Source organism: Neovison vison, chromosome 12 (assembly GCF_020171115.1).
Source record: "Neovison vison isolate M4711 chromosome 12, ASM_NN_V1, whole genome shotgun sequence".
NCBI lineage: Eukaryota > Metazoa > Chordata > Mammalia > Carnivora > Mustelidae > Neogale > Neogale vison.
The window spans coordinates 96213388-96237665 of record NC_058102.1 but is presented as its reverse complement, the minus strand read 5'-3'; the positions used below and the strand labels follow the sequence as shown (position 1 = coordinate 96237665).

Sequence of the window (24278 nt, the reverse complement as noted above, 5' to 3'; positions counted from 1 at the left end):
AGAACACTTGTACAGAAAAATACCACAGATTTCTGCAATAGCACATGTCTTAACTGCTTTTACTTGAAAAAAATGTCTTGCGTACCAGGAGGCCATAACCTCGAGTAATAGCTCCCTCCCATCCACCTCTTTGGGTGGCTCGGGGGCTGTGGGATCCCCAGAGCTTGGGTTGGGGTAGGGGCCCAGCCTCACTTCCCCCCAGCCTCTGGCTTGAAAGCAGCTGGTCTAGGCCAGCAGTGCTGCTGCCCCACCCCCCAGGGGAGGGGTGGCCTCAAGGCCCCAGCGCCATCTGTGCTGTCCCATCTGTGGTGTCCAGGAAGTCACTGGTAGAGCAGGTACCGCTTCATGGCAGGGGGCAAAGGGAGAGCAGATACCTGGCCAAGCCGGGTGTCCCCCAGAGCGTGACGCACACACAGGCGGCTCAGATGCAGCAGAGAGTGTGGCTCCACTGGGAGAGAGAAGGAGGGGAAGGTAAATTCGGATGTAGCCACCAGCCAGACCTCAAACTACAGGGTCCTACCCAAATTCCCTTCTGCTTTCCTGCTTGGAGTCTTGGTTGAGAGGATGATCTAAGGCACCCCAAATTTCTGCACCTGCTCTTGACGGTGGTAGGCATCACTGATCTCATGCATCCCCAGTCTGCTGGGGGTGAAGCTCTAGCTAAGCTGCCCCCTGCCCCCAAAGCAACAGGCCAAGGCAGCTTGGACCAGAGTGGAGCTCATCCAGGCTTGGATTCCATAGAGCCTTGGAGCCGAGAACAATGAGGTGAGAGGAAGGATGGCACTCCTCCACTCTCAAATAACTCTCCACCGGGGAGAGATACCCACTCTCTGCTGAGCACACAACTGCAGAGCAGGGTGAAGTTCATCAGCCCTGAGGCTGGGGACACCATCTTTTCTAGAGGAGGCCCCACTCGAACACCCTGCCGCCTTCCCTGCTCTCCCTCTAGCTGCCCAAGGCCTCAAAGGCCCCTTAGAAGGAAAAAGCACAAACAGGTCAGATCCCAGATCTGGTCCACACCCTGGGTGCTTGGCACTGTCCATCCTCTTCCTACAGCTAGTCCAGCATCCATTTAACTCTATGCACCTCTTGCTTCAGGAGCTTGTTATCTGCTGGAAAGCCCTGGAGCACCTCACTATGTTCTGAGCACTCACCACTAGTAGCAAATGACTTTCCCGAGCCTCACTTTTATCTCTACTGCTGCTGGGATACAGTCAAGTAACAGCTGTGAAGCCTTTTTGCCATTCCCTGCACTGAATAGAAGTAGGAGGCAGGTCAGATGAAGGCCCATTCCCTCTGCTCTTGTAAGATGTGCAGTGAACTGCCATCCCATACCACAGCCACCAGTAACAGAACAGTCTCCCCACACCTGCCCCAGGGCTCACCTTTCCTTCCGCCCAGGTAGCTGATGCGGACCTGGCACTGGCCCCAGACAGCGCTTACTGCCGGATACAGGGTCCTGCCCTTCAGTCCGCGGAAGGCTGGCCCCAGGTAGGTGCCCCCAATAGCGTAGCCCAGAGTTCCCTCTTCCATGTCCAGAACCACCAGTAGCCTCTCCGGCACCTCCAGCTGTTCACCGTGAGGTCTGGCTGGATACTGGGGGGCCCCGGGCCCCTTGCTCTGATGATACAGCTTCCCCCGCCCAATGTCCCAGCCCCACGACTCGCTATTGCTGCCCAGCAGCGCCGCATAGTGATCAGCCTGCAGCGGGGCGAGGGCCGTGGCCACGCCCACCACGGCGTGGGTACCCCTCTGTTCCCGCGGCCAGCTGATCTCCCAGGCGTGCAGGCCCCTCGAGTAGCCTTTCTTACCCCGAGCCCCATCAGTGCTCTGGGCCACGGGCCGTCGCTCAAAGCATAACCCCCCTTCCTTGACCTCGATGTTCTCTGAGCAGTCCTTGGGATTCCAGCCGTGGCGCTGTTGGGCTCCCAGATCAGGACGGGGAGCAGACAGCAGCTCCTCCAAGCCCTCGGGACAAGAGAGGTCAGGGTACAGGGTCTGTGGGGTGGGGGTGCTGCTGCTGCCCCCTGCCAGGGCCGTCTGGCCCATGAAGGTGAGGAGCTGAAGGAATCCCCGAGTCTTCCTGGCGCACCTCTCTTCTCAAAGTTGAGCTCCCGCACCGGACTGATCTAGAGAGGAGTTGGGAGAAATGAGGGTTTCAAGTGCGGTATCCCGGCGGGGGCTCCTCGCCCAGGCTCCTCATCCTTTCACGCATGTTTGCCCACCACTTCCCTCCACTCCCTCTTGGCCCATCACCTTGCCCTCGCCCATCTGTCTCGGTCTCCCCAGACTCTCGCGAGTTCGCCCCCTTTGGACCTCCCCAGGGCCGTCTCCTTTCCCCACCCCGTGCCCAGTCACCGCCCCCGAACCTCGCTTGGCTTCCCAGGCCTGGAGGTCACCGGGCCTCAATAGGAACTCAGCCAGAGGTGGCCGAATCGCGCTGGGCGCAGACTGCCTGCAGCTTCCGCCTCCAGCACCTCCTCGGGTCTCGCCCCGCCCCCATGCCCCGCCCCCACGACCCCCGCACCCGGGCGGTTAACCCTCTCGCCACCGCCCCAGGTCGCGCCCCGCCCCGCGGCCACGCCCCCACGGGGGTTTCTCGCCGGCGGTTAACACCTCAGTCGGATCGCCGCTGTGGAGGGCGCGCCCCGCCCCAAGGACCCGCCCCCCTAAAGCCTACACCGGGCGGTTAACCTGTGGACCCCGCCCCGAGGTCCCACCCCGCGTGGAGGCCCTCCCCTCTGGTTAACCCTTCTCGGCCGCAAAGGAGTCTGCATCTGGTTGTTGAGGCTCACAGTGAACTCTTTACCGCTTTGGGATCCCCGGAAGTGTGTTCTCCGTCGTCAAGACCTTTGAGCCGCTTGAGCAACCGACTCCTGAGCTCCTAGAGAGGAAGGGCATGGGGTCAAGGAGGGGCTTTCAGTGTGCTGAAATCTGTTTCTGTGTCCCTTTGATTGTGGGTCACTGTTTCTGGACTGGTATCTTTCTGCCCCACTTGTGAGTCGGTCTGTTCTATGCCTGAGGTTCTGAACTCTGTTTTCAGAGGTAGGTGTCCTAGGGCTCGATGCTGTTCTAGTCTTCATCTTGGATGTCAGTCCGTTCCCAAACTGTTGGTCTTATATGGCGGAGTATAATGGTTAAGACTCTGGTTGTGAGTGAAGCAATGTCACTAATTAGCTCTATGACCTTGGGGGAGATTTTAACAAACTTCTCTTAAAGCTGTTTTCTCTCTTTCTGTTAAGAGTTATTATTTATTGGGGGCGTCTGGGTGGCTCAGTGAGTTAGAGCCTTGGCCTTCGGCCTTCGGCTCAGGTCATGGTCCAGGGTCCTGGGATCGAGCCCCGCATCCGGCTCTCTGCTCAGCGGGGAGCCTGCTTCCTTCTCTCTCTTCCTCTGCCCGCCTCTCTGCCTACCTGTGATCTCTGTCAAATAAATAAATAAAATCTTTTAAAAAAAAAGAGTTTATTTATTTTAGGGGTGGAGAGTCAATTTTAGTATATGTGCTGCCGAAGCGAGCACAGGGGTGGAGAGTCAGAGGGTGAGAGAGAGAATCTCCAGCAGATTCCCTGCTGAGCACAGACACTGCTCCCCAACCCCCGGCCTCCAGAGTCTCCATCCTAGGACCCTGAGACGATGACCTGAGCCAAAATCAAGAGTCAGACAACCCACTGAGCCACCCAGGCGCCCCAAATCCGTTTTCACTTATGTAAAATGGAAATATGATGGTACTTACCTCATAGGATTGTTGTGGAGCTGAAATAATCTAGGTAAAGCACTTAGCGGAGTCTAGTACCTATTATACAATCACTGAGCATAACATAACTATTATTGTTAACATTTACTAGATGTCCACTCTATAGAAAGTCAATGTAGGGGCACCTGGGTGGCTCAATCATTAAGCATCTGCCTTCGGCTTAGGTCATGCTCCCAGAGTCTTGGGATTAAGGCCCAAGTTGGGCTCCCTGCCCAGTGGGAGCCTGCTTCCCCCTCTCCCTCTGCTGCTCCCCTGCTTGTACTCTCTCTCTCTCTGCAAAATAAATAAAATCTCTTTTTTTAAGATTTTATTTATTTGACAGAGAGACCACAAGTAGGCAGAGAAGCAGGCAGAGAGAGAGGATGAAGCAGGCTCCCTGCAGAGCAGAGAACCCGATGTGGGCTCAATCCCAGGACCCTGAGATCACGACCCGAGCCAAAGGCAGAGGCTTTAACCCAATGAGCCACCCAGGCGCCCCAAATAAATCAAATCTTAAAAAAAAAAAAAAAAGGCAATGTAATATAGTGATGAAGGATGCCAAATGTGGAGCCAAGCTAACTGGATGTGAATACCTGAAGGCCAGTATGCGTGTGACCTTGAGCAAACCACTGAACTTCCCCAATACCTGTTTCTTCCTCTGTAAAATGGAGATAATGTTGGTATCTACTGCATAGGCCATAGTGAGGATTCCGTGAGGTTATATACATGTGAACTCAGAGCAGGTTCGAGTTCAAATTTAATCATCTATGCTAAGCATGGAAGATGCAACTGTGAATCCCCAAGGAGGTAACAAGACATTCATAAAACAGATTATTGGGGTGCTTGGGTGGCTCAGTGGGTTGGGCCTCTGCCTTTGGCTCTGGGCATGATCCAAGGGTCCTGGGATCAAGCCCCATCAGGCTCTCTGCTTAGCAGAGAGCCTGCTCTGCCCCTCTGCCCTGCCCTCCCTGCTTGACTCTATGCCTACTTGTGATCTCTCTCTCTCTCTCTCTCTCTCTGCCAAATAAATAAAAACAAAATAAAACAGTTTATCATGTAGTAGATGAAATTATGAAAGAATAAAGAAAGTCTTATGGGAGTCAAAAGGATGGGACTCCTAACCAGGGATCAAGCAGTTAGGCAGGTGTCCTGGAGTGTTACACTGGGCTGAATCTTAAAGAATGACTAAGAATGGGCTCAGGAGGTAGTTTGCAGGATGGGGGTTGGGTTAGGGTTACTACATGAAGAAATCATTCAAGACCGAGAGGTCAGCATGAAAAAAGCCAGAAGCAGGAGATGGGTTTGGGGAAGTTTGAAGACTTCCAGGTTCCTGCAGCTAGAAAGAAACGATGAGAGACAAGCCTACAGAAGTCAGAGCCAAATGACAGTGGCCTTATTGGCCAAGTTAAGGAATACAAATGTTCTCCTGTAGGACAGACCAGTAATGGAGACACATATGAAGAAAACAGGAGAGAAACATGGACAGATACTCATTTTAGAAAAACCACCATGAGGGGACCCAGCTGGCTCAGTCAGTAGAGCATGCAACACTTGATCTTGGGGTCATGAGTTCTAGCTCCATGCTGGGTGTAGAGATTACTTTAAAAAAAAAAAAACTGAAAAAACACCCTGGCACAGCAACATAAAGGAGGTTTCGGGGGAAACAGAACTAGAAGCAAAGAGACTGGTTACAGCCGCCTGGGTGATGAGTGTCAAGAGCCTGAAATGAGGCAGTAGAAATAAGGAAGAAAAAAATTCAAGAAACACTGATGAAACTGCAAGTTATAGTGGCTGATTAGATGCTGAGGTGAGAGAAAAGGTTTAGCCTGGAAGACTGTTGGAAGGGGGTACCCCTTTAGCCACACTAAAGCCAAGGCCTTTCACTATGATGATGGAGATGACAGAAAGACAAGCCATTGGAAAGGGGCAGGGGAGTAGGGGAGGGATGTGAGTTCACTTTATGACGTGTTTTTGAGGTGTCTGAGCAACAACCAGATGGGACCATCTGACACACACATGAAAATTGCAGTCTGGAGGGGTAGAAAGGGGCCTGGGCTGGAGAAGTAAATTTGGGAGGTGTGACATTCTTTAGTCAGAAGCTGAACTATGAGAGTCAGAGATGGGCCCCAGAGATAGCATGTAGAGTGAGAAGAGGGTTAAGGAGGACACAGTGAGGGACGCCTGGGTGGCTCAGTTGGTTAAGCAGCTGCCTTTGGCTCAGGTCATGATCCCAGCGTCCTGGGATCGAGTCCCACATCAGGCTCCTTGCTCAGCAGGGAGCCTGCTTCTCCCTCTGCCTCTGCCTGCCATTCTGTCTGCCTGTGCTCGCTCTCTCTCCCTCTCTCTCTCTGATAAATAAATAAAATCTTTAAAAAAAAAAAAAGGACACAGTGAGCAGAAAATTCAGGTTTGACTACTTAATGAGATTTTTTTGGTCATTGGCAACTTTGATGGGAGAGCTCATGTGGGTTGTGGGAGGTGGGAGTCTAGGCTGAAGAGGCTGAACTGGCAGTTTCTGTATGTCAGACGCTACGCTATGTAAAACAGGAGGGCAAAGATAGAGTTGGGAGAGATAAGGTGACAGTCATGTCTCAGAATTACCCTTGAAAATCCCTTACTGAACCTATCAGATACAGCAGATGTTGGTTTTGTGTAAAATACAGTAGCAGGAGTATCATACAATGGTGCATGGATAAAATTTCGTAATTTTAACTGAAGACGAAGAAAACGTATCAAAAGAAGGATGTGAACCTTAAAACCTTTCATCCACCCAACCTGGATATTCTTGTCAGTGTGACAATAACAAAAAGGACATCATGACTGTGGTGGATGAAGGCTTAGGGCACAAAGGGAAAGCTTCAGCCATGGCCAACTCTAGTTCGAGGTTGTCTTGAACTGCTCAAACACTTGTTGATACTCGCTCAAATGTTACATAATGCTACAAGAAGTTTTATTACTTTTTATTTGAGATGTAGCAACTATAAAGTAAATTCATCTTAAATTGTTCAATGAATTTTTACATATGCTGTGTGATCCTCACCAAAAAGATCCAGAACATTTCTAGCATCCCAGAGGCTCCTTCTTGCCCTTTCCCTGACACTACATCCTTAAAGGGAACTCTTATATGACCTGTTAGTATAGATTAGCTTTGTCTGTTCAATTTCATAAAATACCATAGAGTGTATATTCTTTTGTGCCTGACTTACTTTTCTCAGCATTAGGACGGTGAGTCATCTATCTTGTTGCATGAAATGGTAGCTCATTATTTTCATTGCTTTACATTACTGTGTTGTATGGCCATACGACAATTTATTCTACTGTTGATGGCCATTTGAGTTATTTTTAGTTGTTAGCTGTTATAGGAAAAGCTCCTATGTACATACAGTGTTATAGAAGTCTTTTAGTGGACCTGGGCACGCATTTTTGTTGGGTGCATACTTATACACTGAACTGCTGAGTTATAAGCATACAGTGTTAACCACATTTAATTTTCTGGTTTCTCTCCACAGATTTTATTCAGAAATTAAGTCAATCATGGGTGCCTGGGTGGCTCAGTCAGTTAAGCATCCAACTCTTGATTTCAGCTTAGGTCTTGATCTCAGGGTTGTGAGTTCAAGCTCCATCTCCGTGCTGGGTGTGGAATCTACTTAAAAAGGGGGGGGTTAAATCAGGTATTTCAGCATTTTTGCAGAAATTTTAACATATTTGCGAAGATGCAATCTGGTCTTCCCTTCCTGTTTCTCATATCTTTGTCTTCTGGGATGATTTTATCAGTTCCTCATCCTTCTTATTAGTAATTCTCTGTGGCTCTCAAGAAGTTCTTCAATTTCTCCCACAAAGCTGACACCATCAGCTTGCTAGGCCACTCCAACAATGTGTTTCCCTTCTTTGTTAATAGAAAACCCTTAAAATCCTAAATACATTCTTCTCAACATGCATGATCTGTTTTAAGCTTGATTGTTGCCATGACTGTTTACTATAAGTGATGTAACTCGCCAACACTGAAGAATGTCCAACCCGTCCAACTCATTACCACATTTAGATTAGGGTCAGCATTCATGGCTCTGGGAGTCGGAGAAGAATCTCACTCAGCCTCATGTGTGTGGCTTTGAAGTAGCAAATTCTGCTTAGGTCAGCAAAGTGAAGGACACACCTAATGTTGGGGAGAGGTAGCCTTTGATGTCTTCAGGAGCACGCTTCTAAAGAGTGTGGTACCTCGGATGGCAGTGCAGTCTGTAAGCCACACTAAAGCCAAGGCCTTTCACTATGAGGTCCTACTTGACTTCTAGAATGTAGAACTGTAAATCCCAATCATGGATAGTGCTGTGATCACCTAGCACTTTGCATTTAATCGCTGCAGTGAAAGCAGGTGTTTTTTTGTTTGTTTTTTAGGGTACTGGCATTGGTATCCCCATGGAACATGTTTGGCTTATTAAATACCGGGCTACGCTACCACAATGAAAGAGGGAGTCAGAAGTGGTCACAAGGTCATTGTTTTCAATCCAGAGCTTTGTGTTTCTAGTTTGGAAACATAAAAACAGTTGGGCCCTTTCCCCCCAGAAGCTACCAGCCTCATCATATTCTAGAAAAGAGCCATTTGGCCAGTAATTTATTTTAGTAGCTCTGGGTGGTTTTTATTCCCTGTTCTCCACAGATGCAGCCCCACCAATGGTTTGCACATTTTAGAAGTTGAAATGGTTTCTAAATGTTATGCCATCCTTGGGTGGTTTTGAAATCCTTCCGTCTGAAGCTGTCTTCTCTGGCAGGAGGCTTGAACTCTGGCTTGAGACCAAGAGTTTTTCTTTTTCCGCCATGTACTGCCATTGTTAGTTAGGCTCACATACCTGGTTCCTCTCTTCCAGGAAGTTTAGTGCTCTTTCAGTCTTCCTTAAAGGTTTATCACATGTATTTTGCTGTCACTATAGCAGTTACGTGAGAAACTGATGACCCGGGTTCCCAAGCTTTTTTGAACCTTGACTGCGCATGTGGATTTCTTGAGGTCTTTTTTTATGTGCCAGTTGGAGGAGGACATGCCAGTCCTTGGTAAAATGGGTGGATTGCCATCACATGGGTCCTATTAGAAAAGAGGCATCTGAAAACTCTAGAACCTAGTTTTATTTTTTTTTTAAAGATTTTATTTATTTATTTGACAGACAGATCACAAGTAGGCAGAGAGGCAGGCAGAGAGAGAGAGAGGTGTCCGCCAAGCAGAGAGCCCAATGCGGGGCTCGATTCCAGGACCCTGGGATCATGACCTGAGCCGAAGGCAGAGGCTTTAACCCACTGAGCCACCCAGGCGCCCCTAGAACCTAATTTTAAAAACACAATTCTAGAATCTCAGTCAGCCTCCTAAGGTAACAGGCACTGAGAGGCGCAGAATTGGAGCCACAGAAAACATGGTCTCGTCTCCCACCTGTCACTCGCACGGAATGGTGGCTGGCAAGCTTCTGCCCTAACCAGTCCACGTTAAGTGCGTCTACGATGAAGCTCCCACTGTATGTCATTAAATCCTCCCGACTAAGATATGCCAATTTTTACAGATTCGTAAGCCGCGGCTCGGGAACGTTACAGAGCTGGTAAACGGCAGCATCAGGACTTAGAAACGAGAAGCCACTCGCCAAACACTAGGGCAGCGATGAAATGGCGACCGCAGATCCGTCAGCCCGGGCCACACGCCCCGCCCCGCGCCACCGCCCCGGGTGCTCGTTTGGTAGCTCCCGCAGAGCCTGCGGCAGGCGGAGACGCGGACTCCCGAACGCGCCGAGGTCACGTGGACAGTCATGTGGGCGGGCGTGCGGCGGCGGGGGCGGCGGGGGCGGCGGGGGCGGCGGGGGCGAGGGCTCGCGCGCCCCCCAGCGGCCGCATCCGTGGCGGGGGGCTGCTCGCAGCCTTTCCTTCCCACCCGCCACCTCCGAGGCCAGAGCCCTCAAGCTAGGGCCCACCCCTGCACTGCAGCTCCCGCCTCCCGTCAACCGCCTTCCGGCGCGTCTGGAACGTTCTGCGCCGGAACAAAGGCCCTAGGGCGGAAGCGAGGGTTCCAAGCTGAAAGCCCGGGCTTGGCGGGTAGGGGCAGTTAACCCGGACGCAGAGGGGCGGTTCTGGTCCGGGGCTCTAGAGGGGGGTGGGAGGGCCTACTGCTTCTGCCAGTTTCCGAATCGAGGCTTACACCCCAGCTTCTTTACATGTAAAGTGTCCACTTGTCCGTCCCTCAAAAACAGTTTTCCTTGCTTCCCCATCTGTCTTCCTGCAGCTATCAGGGAAGACGTTTAGGGACCTTCTACAGGAGAGAAATTTTTTGTTCACCTTGGAGTGGGGAGGCCGGCAGTAGGAGACACCCAGGTTATGTTAGAAACTAGTATAAAGGAGTACACACACCTATTATAATACCACAACGTCTTTAACTCTGCCAATCTCGCCTAGATTAGTCATCAAGTGTCTTGCTTGCCAAATCTTTTTTTTCTTTTAAGATTTTATTTATTTGGGACGCCTGGGTGGCTCAGTTGGTTAAGCAGCTGCCTTCGGCTCAGATCATGATCCCAGCGTCCTTGCTGGGCAGGGAGCCTACTTCTCCCTCTGCCTCTGCCTGCCATTCTGTCTGCCTGTGCTCGCTCTCCCCCTCTCTCTGACAAATAAATAAAATCTTTTAAAAAAGCAGCAGAGAGAGAGGGAGAAGCAGGCTTCCTGCACAGCAGAGACCCCAATGTGGGGCATGATCCCAGGACCCTGAGATAATGACCTGAGTCAAAGGAACACACTTAACCACTGAGCCACCCAAACCCTTGAGTGCCAAATCTAATATGCTTTTGTTTATCCTTGCTAATTTTAAAAATACAGACTCGAGTTTTTCCAGTTTTTCTGTCCTTTATATCCTCCAGGGCATCTACTGCTAGTGAATACTAATGACAACTGGAAGGGTGCAAACCTGAGGATCCACAAATTCTTACATAAAGACGAACTGTGTTTACTGCTATCAGAGAAAGGCCAGGAACTATAAGAGGGGATCCTAACCTAAATTCTGGATCAGGAAAGGCCGTTCTGAGGAAGTCACATTTAACTGAGGCCAAGATGATGAGCAGGACTTCCACACAGAAGAGTGAGATCCCCTGAAGAAGGAAGGGGCTTCATGGTGGGAAGACTTGAAAAGAGGGCTCTCTGGTCCAAGGGTGGCTGGGTGCAATAACGAAGGTCAGAAAGGTAACCTAGGAGTCGGAGAGTAGATGGAGTCACACTTCTCGCAGGGAGGCCAGTGGGGAAAAGAGTCATCGAGGGAGGAAAAAAAAAAAAAAAGGACAAGGTTGACTCCAAGGTTTCTGGTTTGAACATCTGAATGCTGATACAGGGAGCACTGAAGAAAAACAGAATTAGGGGGAAAGATACAGGACTTGTTTTTGGATCTGTTAAGTTTGAGATGTCTGTGAGTCACATAAATGTTGAAGTAGGAGGTTAGCTATATAAGCCCAGCACTGAGAAAAGAGTTCTTGGTTGAAAATAGAAATTTTCAGCAGAATATGCAATGGTATGCTGAAGCTGGGTTGCACAGGCTTGTGAGAACCGATAATTTTTCATGAATTCTGTAAGCCAGATGTTAAAGGCAGCCATTAAAAAAAAGATTTTATTAATTTTTTTAAAGATTTTATTTATTTATTTGACAGAAATCACAAGTAGGCAGAGAGGCAGGCAGAGAGAGAGGGGAGGGGAGCAGGCCCCCCGCTGAGCAGAGAGCTCGATGTGGGGCTCAATCCCAGGACCCTGAGATCATGACCTGAGCTGAAGGCAGAGGCTTAACCCACTGAGCCACCCAGGCGCCCCTTATTAATTTTTTGAGAAAGACAGCACAAAGGGAGAGTGAGAGGGAGCAGTAGACTCCCGCTGAGCAGAGAGCCTGATGTGGAACTTGATTCCAGGACCCTGAGTTTATGACCAGAGCCGAAGGCAGACACTCAACCCTCCAAGCCACCCAGGTATCCAAGGCAGCCATTATTTTTTTTAATCTCTTAATTTAAATAAATTTTATTTTATTTTTTAAGATTTTAAGTAATCTCCACTCTCAACATAGGGCTCAAATTCACAACCCAGAGACCAAGAGTCACACACTCTACCAACTGAGCCAGCCAGGTGCCCCTAAATAAATTATAATTTTTAAAAATAAAAGATACTTACAAGGGGGTGCCTGGGTGGCTCAGTGGGTTAAGTCTGAGCAGGGAGACTGTTTCTCCCCCTCCCCACCCCATGCTCCTGCTCTATCTCACACACTCTCTCTCTCAAATAAATAAAAATCTTTTGAAAAAATGTAAATCCAGAACATATACAAAACAATCTTTTCATAACCTTGGGGGCGAGAAAGGGTTTCTAAACCAGACACACAATTTGGAAGCCTTACTGAAGCAGTTGGCAGTAAAGAGCACAGACAAATATCAAATTTCCGTTACGTGACACTATAAACCAAGTATAAGGACAATTAGGAAAAGATACTCTGCATGTAAAAAGGACAAAACATTAGTGTAACCAGGTAAGGTTTTAAAATATGCCCACAAATTCTCTGATACTTCTCCATTCAAAAGGTGAAAGCTAATTCCCCTCCACTTGAGTGAGGGCTGGATTTAACAACAAGCTCTTAAAGAACAGAATAAAGTGGAAGGGGCACGTGTCTTTGGAGACCAAGTCATAAAAGGCAGAGTAGCTCCATCTTGGTCTCTCTCTCTCTCCGATCACTTGCTCTGGGGGAAGCCAGCTGCCATATTGTAATGACACTCAGGTGGCCCTATAGAAAAACCCATATGGTAAGAAACTGTCTTTTTTTTTTTAAGATTTTATTTATTTGACACAGAGAGAGATCACAAGTAGGCAGAGAGGCAGGCAGAGAGAGAGAGAGAGGAGGAAGCAGGCTCCCTGCTGAGCAGAGAGCCCAATGTGGGGCTGGGTCCCAGGACCCTGAGATCATGACCTGAGCCAAAGGCAGACCTTAACCCACTGAGCCACCCAGGCACCCCGGCAAGAAACTATCTTGCCAGCAGTCATAGCAGTGAGCCTTCTTGGAGGCAGATCCTCCGGCTTCAGATAACTGTAGCCCCTTCCAACAGCTGGATGAAACCCAGCTAAGCCACTCTTGGATTCCTGATTCACAGAAACTGAGATAATGAATGTCATTTTAAGCTACTAAGTTTTGAGATAACTGGTTATCATCAGATAAGAATTGCATTTGGCAATAACATAGATCCACCCCCAAACCCAGTGGTGTAAACTATTTTCTCTTTTGTAAATTTAAATCTTGAGAGGCAGTTCAAGGTTGTTGTAACAGCTTCATGACGTTCTGCTCTCTACATTTGTTCTAGAATCTTAGCACGTGGCTTACATTCTCAGGGTCATCGCATAGTCCCACATAGTTGCTAGGACTGCATCCATCACATTCCTGTTTTAGACAGTAAGTAAGAGGAAGGGAAGCAGAAAAAAGGGACCTTCTCGAAGTTTCCCCCAATGACTTCATTAATATGTCATTGACCTATCAGAAATGGAGGGTGGGAAATTTTTTTAGCTGGGCACAACGCTTCCCCCAGGAATATGAAAGTTCTGTTTGTTAACTCAATAATGAGAAGACTGAAAGCCCCAGCTGAAAAAATAAACAGTCTGAATAGACAGTTCTTCAAAGAAGATACACAAATGGCTAATAAACACATAAAAAAATGCTCAACATCTTTAGCCATCGGAGTCATGAAAATCAAAACCACGACAAAACACCACATCACATCCGCTAGGATGGCTATAGTCAAGAACCACAGATAACAACAACTGTTGGCCAGGATGTGGCGAAATTAGAACTCTCAGATACTGCTGGTGGAAATGTTAAATGGTATAGCCACTTTGGAAACTGGTGTGGCAGTTCCTTAAAAGGTTAAATATAAAGTTACCATATCATACAGCAATTCTACTCCTTACAATTTCACTTGTAAAGAAAAATTTGCCAATAAACTAAATTGAAATGTCTGAGGTCAGGTTGTAATCGTAATAGATTTTTTCACTTTTTACAGATTTTTTTTAAATTTTTAAGTAATCTCTACACTTAACTTGGGGGCTTGAATTCACAGCCCCAAGATCAAGAGTTGCATGTTCTACTGACTGAGCCAGACAAGCCCCCCTTTAATAGATTTTCCAAATGAAAATAGTTTCCTTCTGAGCATTAGCATATAATATTTTATTAGGCTCTTACCAAAATGTTTAGTACATAGCAAGTGCCCAATATATATATTTGACTAAATGAATGAATATGTTGATACTGTAAATATTTTTTTAAAAGATTTTATTTATTTGACGGACAGAGATCACAAGTAGGCAGAGAGGCAGACAGAGAGAGAGAGAGGAGGAAGCAGGCTCCCTGAAGAGCAGAGAACCCAGTGTGGGGCTCAATCCCAGGACCCTGGGATGATGACCCAAGCCAAAGGCAGAGGCTTTAACCCACTGAGCCACCCAGGCACCCCTGTAAATATATTTTTTAAATATCTTATTTATTGGGGCGCCTGGGTGACTCAGTGGGTTAGGGTCCTGGGATCGAGCCCCACATTGGGCTCTCTGCTCCGCGGAGAGTCTGCTTCCCCCTCTCTCTCTGCCTGCCTATCTGCCTGATTGTGATCTCTGCCTGTCAAATAAATAAATAAAATCTTAAAAAAAAAGATTTTATTTATTTATCTGACAGATCACAAGTAGGCAGAAAGTCAGGCAGAGAGAGAGAGAGAGAGGAAGGGAAGCAGGCTCCTTGTGGAGCAGAGAGCCGGATGCGGGGCTGGATCCCAGGACCCAGAGATCATGACCTGAGCTGAAGGCAGAGGCTTAAACCCACTGAGCCACCCAGGCACCCCAGATACTGTAAATATTTTAGAATGAAATCTCCATAGGGCAAAGGATGGTATTCTCCTTTGGAATCCTTTCATTATAGCACAGAATTCAATATTTTGATACTAAAAGTATTATTTTTGTATTGATATCAATTGGGTATGTAATCAAGAGAAATGAAAACAAATGGCCACACAAAAATTTGTCTGTGAATGTTCATAGCAACATTACTCATAACAGCCAAAAAATGGAAACAGAGGTACCTGGGTGGCTCAGTTGATTAAGCGTCTGCCTTTGGCTCGGGTCATGATCCTAGCATCCTAGGATGGAACCTTGCATCGGGCTCCCTGCTCAGCGGGGATCCTGCTTCTCCCTCTCCCACTCCCCCTACTTGTGTTCCCTCTCTCGCTATTTCTCTCTCTGTCAAATAAATAAAATCTTTAAAAAAAAAAAAAGGAAACAACCCAAATAACCATCAATCGATGAATGAAAAACTAAAATGTGGCATAAACCACACAATGGAACATTGCTCAGCAATCAAAAGGGACAAAGTCCTGATAGATGCTCCAACATGGACGAACGCTGGAGGTCTGATACTGGGGTGAAAGAAGGTAGTCACAGAGGACCCCATGTTATGTGATCTCATTTATGTAAAATGTGCAAAATAGGCAAATCTATAGAGACAGGAAGTAAATTAGTGGTTGCCAGGGGCAATAAAATCTTGTAATAAAATAAAATAACACTGTTAAAAAACAGTTCAGGTAGGAAGGAATAAGGGTAGACTGAATATCAGGTAGGCAACACGCAGTTTTTTCCAGTTAATCTCCAGATCATAAACAGTTCCTAAAAATCAATTTAAAAATTAATAACTTCACAGGAACATGAAAAATTATTTGAAATAATTTTTTCTTTTTCTTTTTTTAAGATTTTATTTACTTATTTGATAGAGAAGAGACACAGAGAGAGAGGGAACACAAGCAGGGGGAGTGGGAGAGGGAGAAGCAGGATCCCCGCTGAGCAGGGAGCCCCGCTGGGGCTCGATCTCAGGACCCTGGGATCATGACCTCAGCTGAAGGCAGATGCTTAATCGACTGAGTCACCCAGGCGCCCCAAACTCTACATCCTTATTCATAAATGAAAGTGATGCTGAGGGTTCATAGACTTGTATGTTTCTCTATATACACTTAAGTTTAAATATTACTTTTATAATTCCGGGAGGTTCTATCTAGACCATTCTAGAGGAAAGATGTCATCAGAGAGGACATGGAGTATCTAGCTGTCATTACACAGTGTAGATTCAGTCCTCGTCAATGAAACACAAAATAAAATCTTTAGTGGCTCCTCCCAGTTTTTAGGATAAAGTCCAGCTTCCTCAGTGTGCTCAGCTCTGTTTGCAGCTCCTACCTCATGTCCCTAAGCCTCCTGTTCCATCCAGCAGAACTACCCACTTTTTAAAAAAATTTTATTTGTTTGTTTGTTTATTTGAGAAAGAGAGAGAAGGGGGAGGAGCAGAGGGAGAGGGACAAGGAGACTTCACACTGAGTGTGGAGCACCGCACGGGGCTGGATCCCAGGACTCTGAGATCACAACCTGAGTCAAAATCAAGAGTCAGTCGCTTAACTGACTGAGCCATCCAGGCGCCCCAGACTATTTTCTTTGCACGGGTACTGACTGGCTTCTCTCTCCTCCAAGACTTACCAAAGGTGCTTCCTCTGTCTGGAATCTCTGCCCTGAATATATTATATTATCTAGATACATGTAGTATAAAATTATCCCCTGTCACTCAGTAAAAGCTCTGCAAGTGTCAGGTATCATTATTATAACATCTGTCTCATTATATTGAATTACTCGTTTACTTAACCCTGTCAGTGGACTGTGAGGCTCCAGATGATAGAAACTGTCCTTTATTGTCCTTGGGTGACCAGTACTCACAGACTGGCAAAGAGTAAGAGCTTAATAAAGGCAGGGCTCGATGATACTTCCCTCATCCTTCTGTCATGTCTTTTCTTCCCACCTAATATGTCTTCTTCTTTCTTCTGGGCCAAGGAAAATCACAGCCTTTCCCTCTAGCTACATCAGACCACATGGACTTTTCCTTTCCCACTCCAACAATACAGTTGGGTTCATTTGCCTCACATTTCTAACCTTCCTGTTTCCACATTTTCTTTCTTATTCCTCATGACAATCCCAGGACTGAGGAAACAGGCAAGAGGTGGGGAGGGCCAGGGAGATCCAGGCAGAGGGTCAACTATGTGTAAGGCAATTTACCCACATTTTCTCTTTTGACCTTCTAAGAATCCTTATGGAAACGGATGTCTTTATCCCTAATTCACAAATGTGAAGATTAAACCTCAGGATAAGTTAATATAACCTGCTGAGGAACACATAGGGATTAAATGATAGGGTGGGTTTTGAACCTGGTGTCTCTGACTCTGACAGTTCCATGACATCAAATGACCAGATTTGTCTATTAACTGTTTTATCCAAGCTGGACAGGGCAGGAGGTAACAGGTCCTGATTTCTAGCCCACCAGATCTTCCACCAGATCACTTTGTGTGTCATAGTAAGTCTGTAACACACGATTTAACAATAAATCATGATATCTTACCTTGTTGCCTGTTTTATTTATATTAGATCCCATAAGATTGGTACTATCTCTCTTCCTCCTGGCAGGAATTGGGTCATAAATATTAACCACTCTGAGCCTTAGTCTCCTCTTCTTTCAAATATCTCACAGGACTGGTGTAAACATTAAATCACTTGTGAAGACATCTCACACGGTATCTGGCACAAACTCTCAGGAAATACTTGCTGAACCTTAACTTCTTTTTCATCTCCTTCAACAAGTCACGCAGACCTGAGTTCCTGCCTAGTGCTCTATCAGGTCTTGTTGTCTACATTACAACGTTGGATGAGGAGTATTTCAGTGGGCGCTTGTTGGATTTTCTCCCTTACTAGCCCCTAAAAGTTTGCATCAAACCAGTCCAGGATATGAGGAAAAGTGAAATGCTCCAAACGGGTTTAGCAATCTGCATTGCATTAGCATAGGTTACACACACACTCGAACCCCGTCTGTTGGTGTCACTTAAGCCTATTTTACAGATGAGAAAGTAGAGTCTCAGGTAAATTGCTAGTAAACAGATTTGCCAAGACTCCAACCCAGGTCTTAAGATACATTGGCCTGGGCCTCCTTCCGCTCCACCAAGCCACCTTGCAAAGGTCAGCCAAGTGCAAGGCTGGAGTGGGGGTAGAAACCAGACCGCATACCTTGGTGTTTCTTGCTCCTCTTCAGAGCTTCAGAGCATGTTTCTTCTGAAGTCAAAATACTTTTGCTTTGAGGATGTGCGGTCCCTTTAACGTCTTGAGTGACTGTCGCGTAGCCCCGCCCATCTCCCCTACCCACTGCCCCGTTCCAAGCCCCACCCACTGCTTTTTGCCCTGGGCCAATTAACGCCCAGACTTCACAGGACTGGGGAGTTGGCTTCCTGACCCGGCGACCAATGGTCCACTTGCTCCGGGGCGGATTTTTCGCGTCAGTTGGTCGCCGACCCCTCGCGGCCCTCCTCTCAGCGGTTGCGCCGCTGATGTAGCCGAGTGTCCAGCCCCATCGTTTCCATAACAACAGTACACAACGCCTCCTGGCGCCTTTCCCCTCTTCCAAAACACTCCTTCCTTGTCAGGGCCAAGACCCTCTCCGGAACCTCATTTTTTAGTAGGGCGGAACCAGGGTCCGAGCCCCTTAGTGAAGGATTGGGTGGGAGGGTTGGAGAGGGCGTCAGTCTGGTGCCCCAGAGGGGACGGGGAAATGGGGCTAGACAGGGTGGGAAAGTGAAAAGAAATGACTGGAGCAGGGGTTAGGGAAGGCAGAGAGGGGAGGAGTGTAGGAGGTTGGTAGGAGAACATGGCTGAAGGAGGAGGCTGGAAGACCTGGGGAGTGGGGAGGTCAGGAAGCAGGGAGGCAGAGCTTTGAGAAGACAATTGGAGACCCTGTGAAGGGCAGGAAAGGCCTGGGAAGGCACCCTGAAGGGAGAGAGGTCCTTGGTGGGAGGTCAAGGTGGAGGCTGGGAATCAAAATGAGATGCTCACAGGGATAAGGAGGGGAGCACAGTTGGGAAGAGATCAGGGGTGATGGGAAGGGCACCCCGTCAGTGGAGGCCAGGGAGCTGAAGGTTGGCTAGAGCTCAGGACACATTCTTTTCGGGGAGGAGCACTGAGCTTGATCTCTCACTCCAGAGCCTTCAGCAGGGAAGAAAGATGTCAGATGACGAGCTGGAAGACTTCGAGCCAGACCAGGACGATCTGGAAAAAGAAGATGATGAGAAGGAGACAGAGGAGTGGGAGGACTACAGGAAGGAGGGAGAAGAGTACTCAGAGGAAGTGAGAGCTGGAAACGGTGGGGTCCTAAGGCTAAGGGAGGGGGTTGGGACAAAAGGGATGCCTGACTCCACTTCTTCTTGCAGTGGATGCTCAACCCCCTCACGGAGGACATGATGAAGGAAGGGCTTTCTTTGCTCTGTAAGACGGGCAATGGACTGGCTCATGCTTATGTCAAGCTGGAGGTTAAAGAGAGGTGCGCTTATGGGGGACCAGAAGAGGGCTGAGGTTGTAGGGTCCAATCTCCTCTCTCACCCTCCTGCCTGGCTGTTGCCACTGGGAGTCTGGATCTCTCTTATCTTGGCCAGTGGAAGGGAAGGATAGAATTTACTTTCCAGGAGCCCTGTGGGTCCCTGCTTCAGAGCTGGCCTGGGGAACTGGAGACTATGAGCGTCCGTCAGGGGGATTCCTACTGGACTGGACTCCTCCTCTTGTCCTTCAGAGGGTCAGTTCTCAGCTCTTCACAGATGGAAGCCCCTGCTCCCTGTGAAGAACCCACCTACCTTCTCTCCCCCTCCCTCACCACTCCCATCAGTCACCCGTTCTTCTCTACAGTACAAGCCATCTCCACATTGCCCTCTGCTGTAGCGTCTCTGCCAGTCCTTGCTGCATTCTTTACTCTAACTCTGGCCTCTGCCGTCTCCTAGGGACCTGACCGACATCTACCTGTTACGGTCCTACATCCATCTGCGCTACGTGGATGTTTCCGAGAACCACCTCACAGACTTGTCCCCACTCAATAACCTGACCCACCTGCTCTGGCTCAAGGCCGATGGCAACAATCTGCAGAGCGCACACCTGAACGAGCTGCCATACCTGCAGATTGCCAGCTTTGCCTATAACCAGATCACTGACACTGAGGGCATCTCCCACCCTCGTCTGGGCAGCCTGGATCTCAAAGGTGGGCCTTTCAGTCGGGCTACACAAGAGTCTCTCCTTCTTAGCTTGGGGCCAGCAGAAGCAGGCAGTGTGGTCTTGGGCTGTGCCACACAGTAATCTCCATTCATTCATTCATTCAGACAGCCCTTATGGTTCACTACATTTCTATGTGCTGGAGATGTAGCAGTAAACAAAACAAAATCCCTAGTCTCATGAAGCTTACATTCAAATAAGGGAAACAGACAGCTACCAATGGGCATAATAAAGAAATAAATTTATATACGATGTGGAGAGGAAATAGGTGCTGTGGAAAACAGATTAGGATAAAGGGACTGGGTAGAGGCACAGGTGGTAATTTCAAACAGGCTAGTTAGGACAAGTGTCAGTGAGAAGCTGACATCTGAGCAAAGAATTGAGGGAGAAGAAGGAGTTAAGCATGGGGGGTACTGGGAAGTCTTCATTCCCTCCTCAAAGGCTTGGATGGACATGTCCATTTGGCCCTTAGACTCCCAGACCCCTTGCTTCAGGGCCCCAGAGGTGTCAAGTCTGGCGCCGTCCCTCCTCATAGACACCTCACATTAGAGGGACAGGATGATACGGAGGCTCCTATCATTCAGGTTCTACCGCTGGAAATTGGGACAGCTCTATGAGCTCATATCACCTCTTGCTCCTTAGGGAACCGCATCCGCAGGGTGACTGGTCTGGACCCCCAAAAGCTGATCAGCCTGCACACACTGGAGCTGCGGGGGAACCAGCTGGAGAGCACCCTGGGAATCAACCTTCCTAAACTGAAGAACCTCTTCCTGGTAGCTCGCTGGGTTAGAGGGTGGTTGGTACGGGAAGAGGGCACAGCTCCGGGCCGAAGGGGTGGGGGGCAGGGTGCCTGGCTTCTAGTAGGCTCAGCTATTAACCTCACCATCATCATGGGCATTTGGTATAATTTACTGAGCCCTTCCTACTTTGTAGGGCTGATAATACATAACACATGGGAATAGAGACAATTTGCTTTGATACAGGTAGTAGTGTAATTTACAGATATCAGACTAGAGAAGCCACTTGAATGTTAAGTCTTTTTGGCTCTTGAGCCTCTCGATTCTAGCGTGGTGCTGAAGCCATTTCTGCTCAGTGGAGCAGTGGGGCACATGGGCTTCAGCGTGGGTCAAAGCATCTCCTCCTGAGTCAGAGGGGGCTTTGGTGGGATGGGGGGTGGTTACTGCTGACCTTTCTCTGGACTGGCAGCTTCTTCTAGACTTCTTTGATGTCTACCCCCATCTCTACCCCACTTCCACTCCCCTCCTGCACCCCTGCACTGCCACTCTTACATTTCCTGTGTCTCTGACTTCTCTTCCCTGTCCCTACTACCTTTCCCTGGTCTCTGTGCTATATCCTGGGGGCTAGGCCCAGAACATGCTGAAGAAAGTGGAGGGCTTGGAGCACCTAAGCAATCTCACTACCTTGCATCTTCGAGACAACCAGATTGAAACGCTGAGTGGCTTCTCCAAAGAAATGACATCACTGCAGTATCTCAATCTGAGGTATTCACCCTTTCCTGGCCCCACCTTGTCCCTGCCCTGGACCAGGAGCGGCTTCTGACCCCACATTCCTCCCTGGTCCCAAAGCCCCAATCCTAGCCTGCTCTTAGACTCTCCCCTCATCCTCCATCCTGGTCTTTTTTTTTTTTTTTTAAAGATTTTATTTATTTATTTGACAGACAGAGATCACAAGTAGGCAGAGAGGCAGGCAGAGAGAGAGAGAGGAAGGGAAACAGGCTCTCTTCTGAGCAGAGAGCCCGATGCGTGGCTCCATCCCAGGACCCTGAGACCATAGCCTGAGCCGAAGGCAGAGGCTTAACCCACTGAGCCACCCAGGCGCCCCTCCATCCTGGTCTTTAGCCCTCCTTTCCTTACTGTGTACAGCCTCGGACCCCTGAATTTTTATTCACTCAGTCCACAGTTACTGAGAACGTGCGACATACCAGGCTTGGTGTTGTAATCTGGGAACATCTAAAGGAATCAGAGTTGGTCCCTGTTTTCAAGGGATTCACAATCTGGCTCCAACTCTCTTTTCTTGGTCCTATTCCATGTAAATTTTCTCTGCCCTTCTTCATCTCCTGGACTCCCATTTCCCTTCCCATTTCCTGCACCCTACTTCTCCTGAGCCCTACTTGTAAGAGATGGCTTCTGTACTGGTATAAAAACATAAGATGTTCTCATATTTGAGAAGAGAAGAATATTTGAAAGAAAATCTCTAGATGGAAAGGCACCGGGGATTGATCGGATTGGGGGGGGGTGGACTTTCTTTCAGTAGCCCTTGTCCATTGGAGGATTTTATGCGTGTTTCTTTAAGCAAGATGGAAGGTAACTGCCTCCTTAGTCAACATGGCCAAATCCTCAAAACTGGCAAAGGAAAGAGAACCTCCCAAGTAGGGAGAGAGGGTTGCATCTTGGAGTTCCCAATTCCTGCCATGGCTCCTGGAGAAATCTCTTGTTAATTAGTTCTGCTGTGTTGGTCTGGTAGAGTTGGCGGGGGTGGGGGGGCTTGCTCTTTTCCTATTAATAATCTAGACAGAGAAAATAGACCCTCCTCAGTGGCTACTAACTGGGGTTGTTTGGACATAAGTGTAGGGGAGATGCCCCTTAATGACTGGGAGATGCCTCTGGGGCCAAAGATGCTAGATCCCTAGCTCCAGGCTCTTTCCTGAGGGGAGTACCAACCTAGCACCCACCTCCATGAGCTCAGATCCCAGTTCCTTCTCCACTGGCCCGGGTCCTGCTTTCTAACCTTTGATTAGGTATGACTGATAAACAAGCACTTTGACACTGCAAGGGAGATATCCCCCCTCCTCTCCAACTAACTAACGAGACAGGGTTGGTGACATAGCTTTGCTGCTCCAAGAGGAGAACTACGACCAGCACGTTACCGAACAGACCGTGGCACTCATAGTGTTCTGGAAGGGCTGAGGCAGCACTAGAGTAGGGCTGGACAGCCCTGGCTCTGCTCAGGTTATCCGGCTATGATGATCAAGCCAATCCACAGAGGCAGTGTTTCTAGGGAAACCAGAGCCCGGTGAGAGATTCTCCCAGGGGATTTCTTCCTGGTGGTGGGGCCCCCAAAGCCCATTAATCCCCCAGGGGTGAATCCCTCCTGACCACACCTGGCAGGGGCAACATGGTGACCCACCTGGGGGAGCTAGCCAAGCTTCGGGACCTGCCCAAGCTGCGAGCCTTGGTGCTGTTGGACAACCCGTGTACAGATGAGACCGACTATCGCCAGGAGGCCCTGGTACAGATACCACACCTCGAGCGTCTGGATAAAGATTTCTTCGAGGAGGAGGAGCGGGCTGAGGCTGAAGAGATCCGTCAGAGGTTGAAGGAGACCCAGGAGGAGGAGGCTGAGGCTGAGCATAACTCTGAACCGAAAGTGCCATCCGTGTAGCTCTTTGAGCCTCCAAGGATGGTGAGGAAGCTGACAAGAGAGGCGGGAAGAGGAGGCCAAGGGTCTGTCAGCCCGAGCCAGAGAAGTTGCTGTAGGAGGAGGTGGTTGAGGAAAGAATATGGTGAGGAGATCCCTTGGAGAGACCAGGCTTAGGAGTTAGGGGGTGTCTTGGGGTGGGGAGGAAGGACCAGAGGGGCTTGGGGGGAGCTGAGAAAAGGCTTAGGAGAATACATTAGGAGAGGAAAGTTAAGGGAGAGAATTGGGGTGGAAGGCAGAGATGCCTGCGTGCAGCAGTCACACATGGAGATCAGCTGGAAAGGACCGGTCTGGGGTGTGGTGGTGGGGGCGCTGGGGGTGGAGGGTGGAGGTGGTGTTGAAGGATGGGAGCTGGGCTGAGGAGAGGAGGCAGAGGAGGAAGATTTTGCACTAAAAATCTGAATCTAAAAATAACAGGAAACAGGGATGAGGGGAAGAAAGGAGGACAGGATAAGGAAAGAGAGTGAGGTGACCAGCCCAGGGGAGTGTCGTAGCTGGGCACTCTGGAAGGGGGCACAGGAAGCAAGGGGAATGCAGTAAAGCCCAGGGGCTTTCCTTCCACCCTCTTCCTCCAGGAGATCAAAGACACTGGCCCTAAGACCTGAGAAGACTCCCAGAGAGCAGAGCTTCCACATTCAACCCCTCATCCTGAGACAGAGCATGCATGGCTTCTCTTGGCCTAGACCTGGGAATTCACAGCCTGCTGCCCAGGCTCTGTAATGGGCACCTGGGCAGCGTCTGGGTGGGTCCGATCCCTGATCCCTGCCTGGAACCTGTGTGTGTGTGTGTGTGTGTGTGTGCGCGCGCGCGCGCGCGCGCGCGTTTGTCTGGGGGGAGGGGTGTGTGTTGGGGGTGCTGCTCAGGCAGGTGTAGGGGAACCAGGCCGGGATCTGCCCAGGGGATGCTTGCAGAATTGGCTGCAGAGGAGCTGCGGAGGTGGAGGGGTGTGTGAGAAACAGTTTGGTTTTCAAATAAAGAGACATTTTGATACTCTTGT

The 24278-nt window shown here is 48.9% G+C and overlaps 2 protein-coding genes across 10 annotated transcripts; one reads left to right on the top strand and one right to left on the bottom strand.

Moving 5' to 3' along the window:
• Positions 1 to 33: 33 nt before the first annotated feature.
• On the bottom strand, positions 34 to 17914 carry SPSB2 (splA/ryanodine receptor domain and SOCS box containing 2). Of its 5 annotated transcripts, XM_044227091.1 has the most exons (5): positions 17825 to 17914; positions 2810 to 2884; positions 1386 to 2129; positions 1155 to 1253; positions 371 to 448 (listed from the first exon to the last, which is right to left on the bottom strand). In XM_044227091.1, exons 3-4 carry the CDS (start codon positions 2047 to 2049, stop codon positions 1195 to 1197), a joined length of 723 nt encoding a protein of 240 aa, XP_044083026.1. In that variant the 5' UTR covers positions 2050 to 2129; positions 2810 to 2884; positions 17825 to 17914; the 3' UTR covers positions 371 to 448; positions 1155 to 1194. The 5 variants fall into 5 exon arrangements, with proteins under 5 accessions (XP_044083023.1, XP_044083022.1, XP_044083024.1 ...); XM_044227088.1 differs by lacking the exon at positions 1155 to 1253 and having other exon boundaries at positions 34 to 448; positions 2796 to 2884; XM_044227087.1 differs by lacking the exon at positions 1155 to 1253 and having other exon boundaries at positions 34 to 448.
• A 247-nt stretch (positions 17915 to 18161) lies between these two features.
• LRRC23 (leucine rich repeat containing 23) lies at positions 18162 to 24252 on the top strand. Of its 5 annotated transcripts, none has more exons than XM_044226718.1 (8): positions 18162 to 18269; positions 18791 to 18934; positions 19018 to 19127; positions 19579 to 19832; positions 20486 to 20616; positions 21209 to 21345; positions 22942 to 23266; positions 23857 to 24252. In XM_044226718.1, exons 2-7 carry the CDS (start codon positions 18812 to 18814, stop codon positions 23243 to 23245), a joined length of 1059 nt encoding a protein of 352 aa, XP_044082653.1. In that variant the 5' UTR covers positions 18162 to 18269; positions 18791 to 18811; the 3' UTR covers positions 23246 to 23266; positions 23857 to 24252. The 5 variants fall into 5 exon arrangements, 4 of the variants coding, with proteins under 4 accessions (XP_044082653.1, XP_044082651.1, XP_044082650.1 ...); XM_044226716.1 differs by having other exon boundaries at positions 18162 to 18285; XR_006381259.1 differs by lacking the exon at positions 18162 to 18269 and having other exon boundaries at positions 18299 to 18934; positions 22972 to 23366.
• The last annotated feature ends 26 nt before the right edge of the window (positions 24253 to 24278 follow it).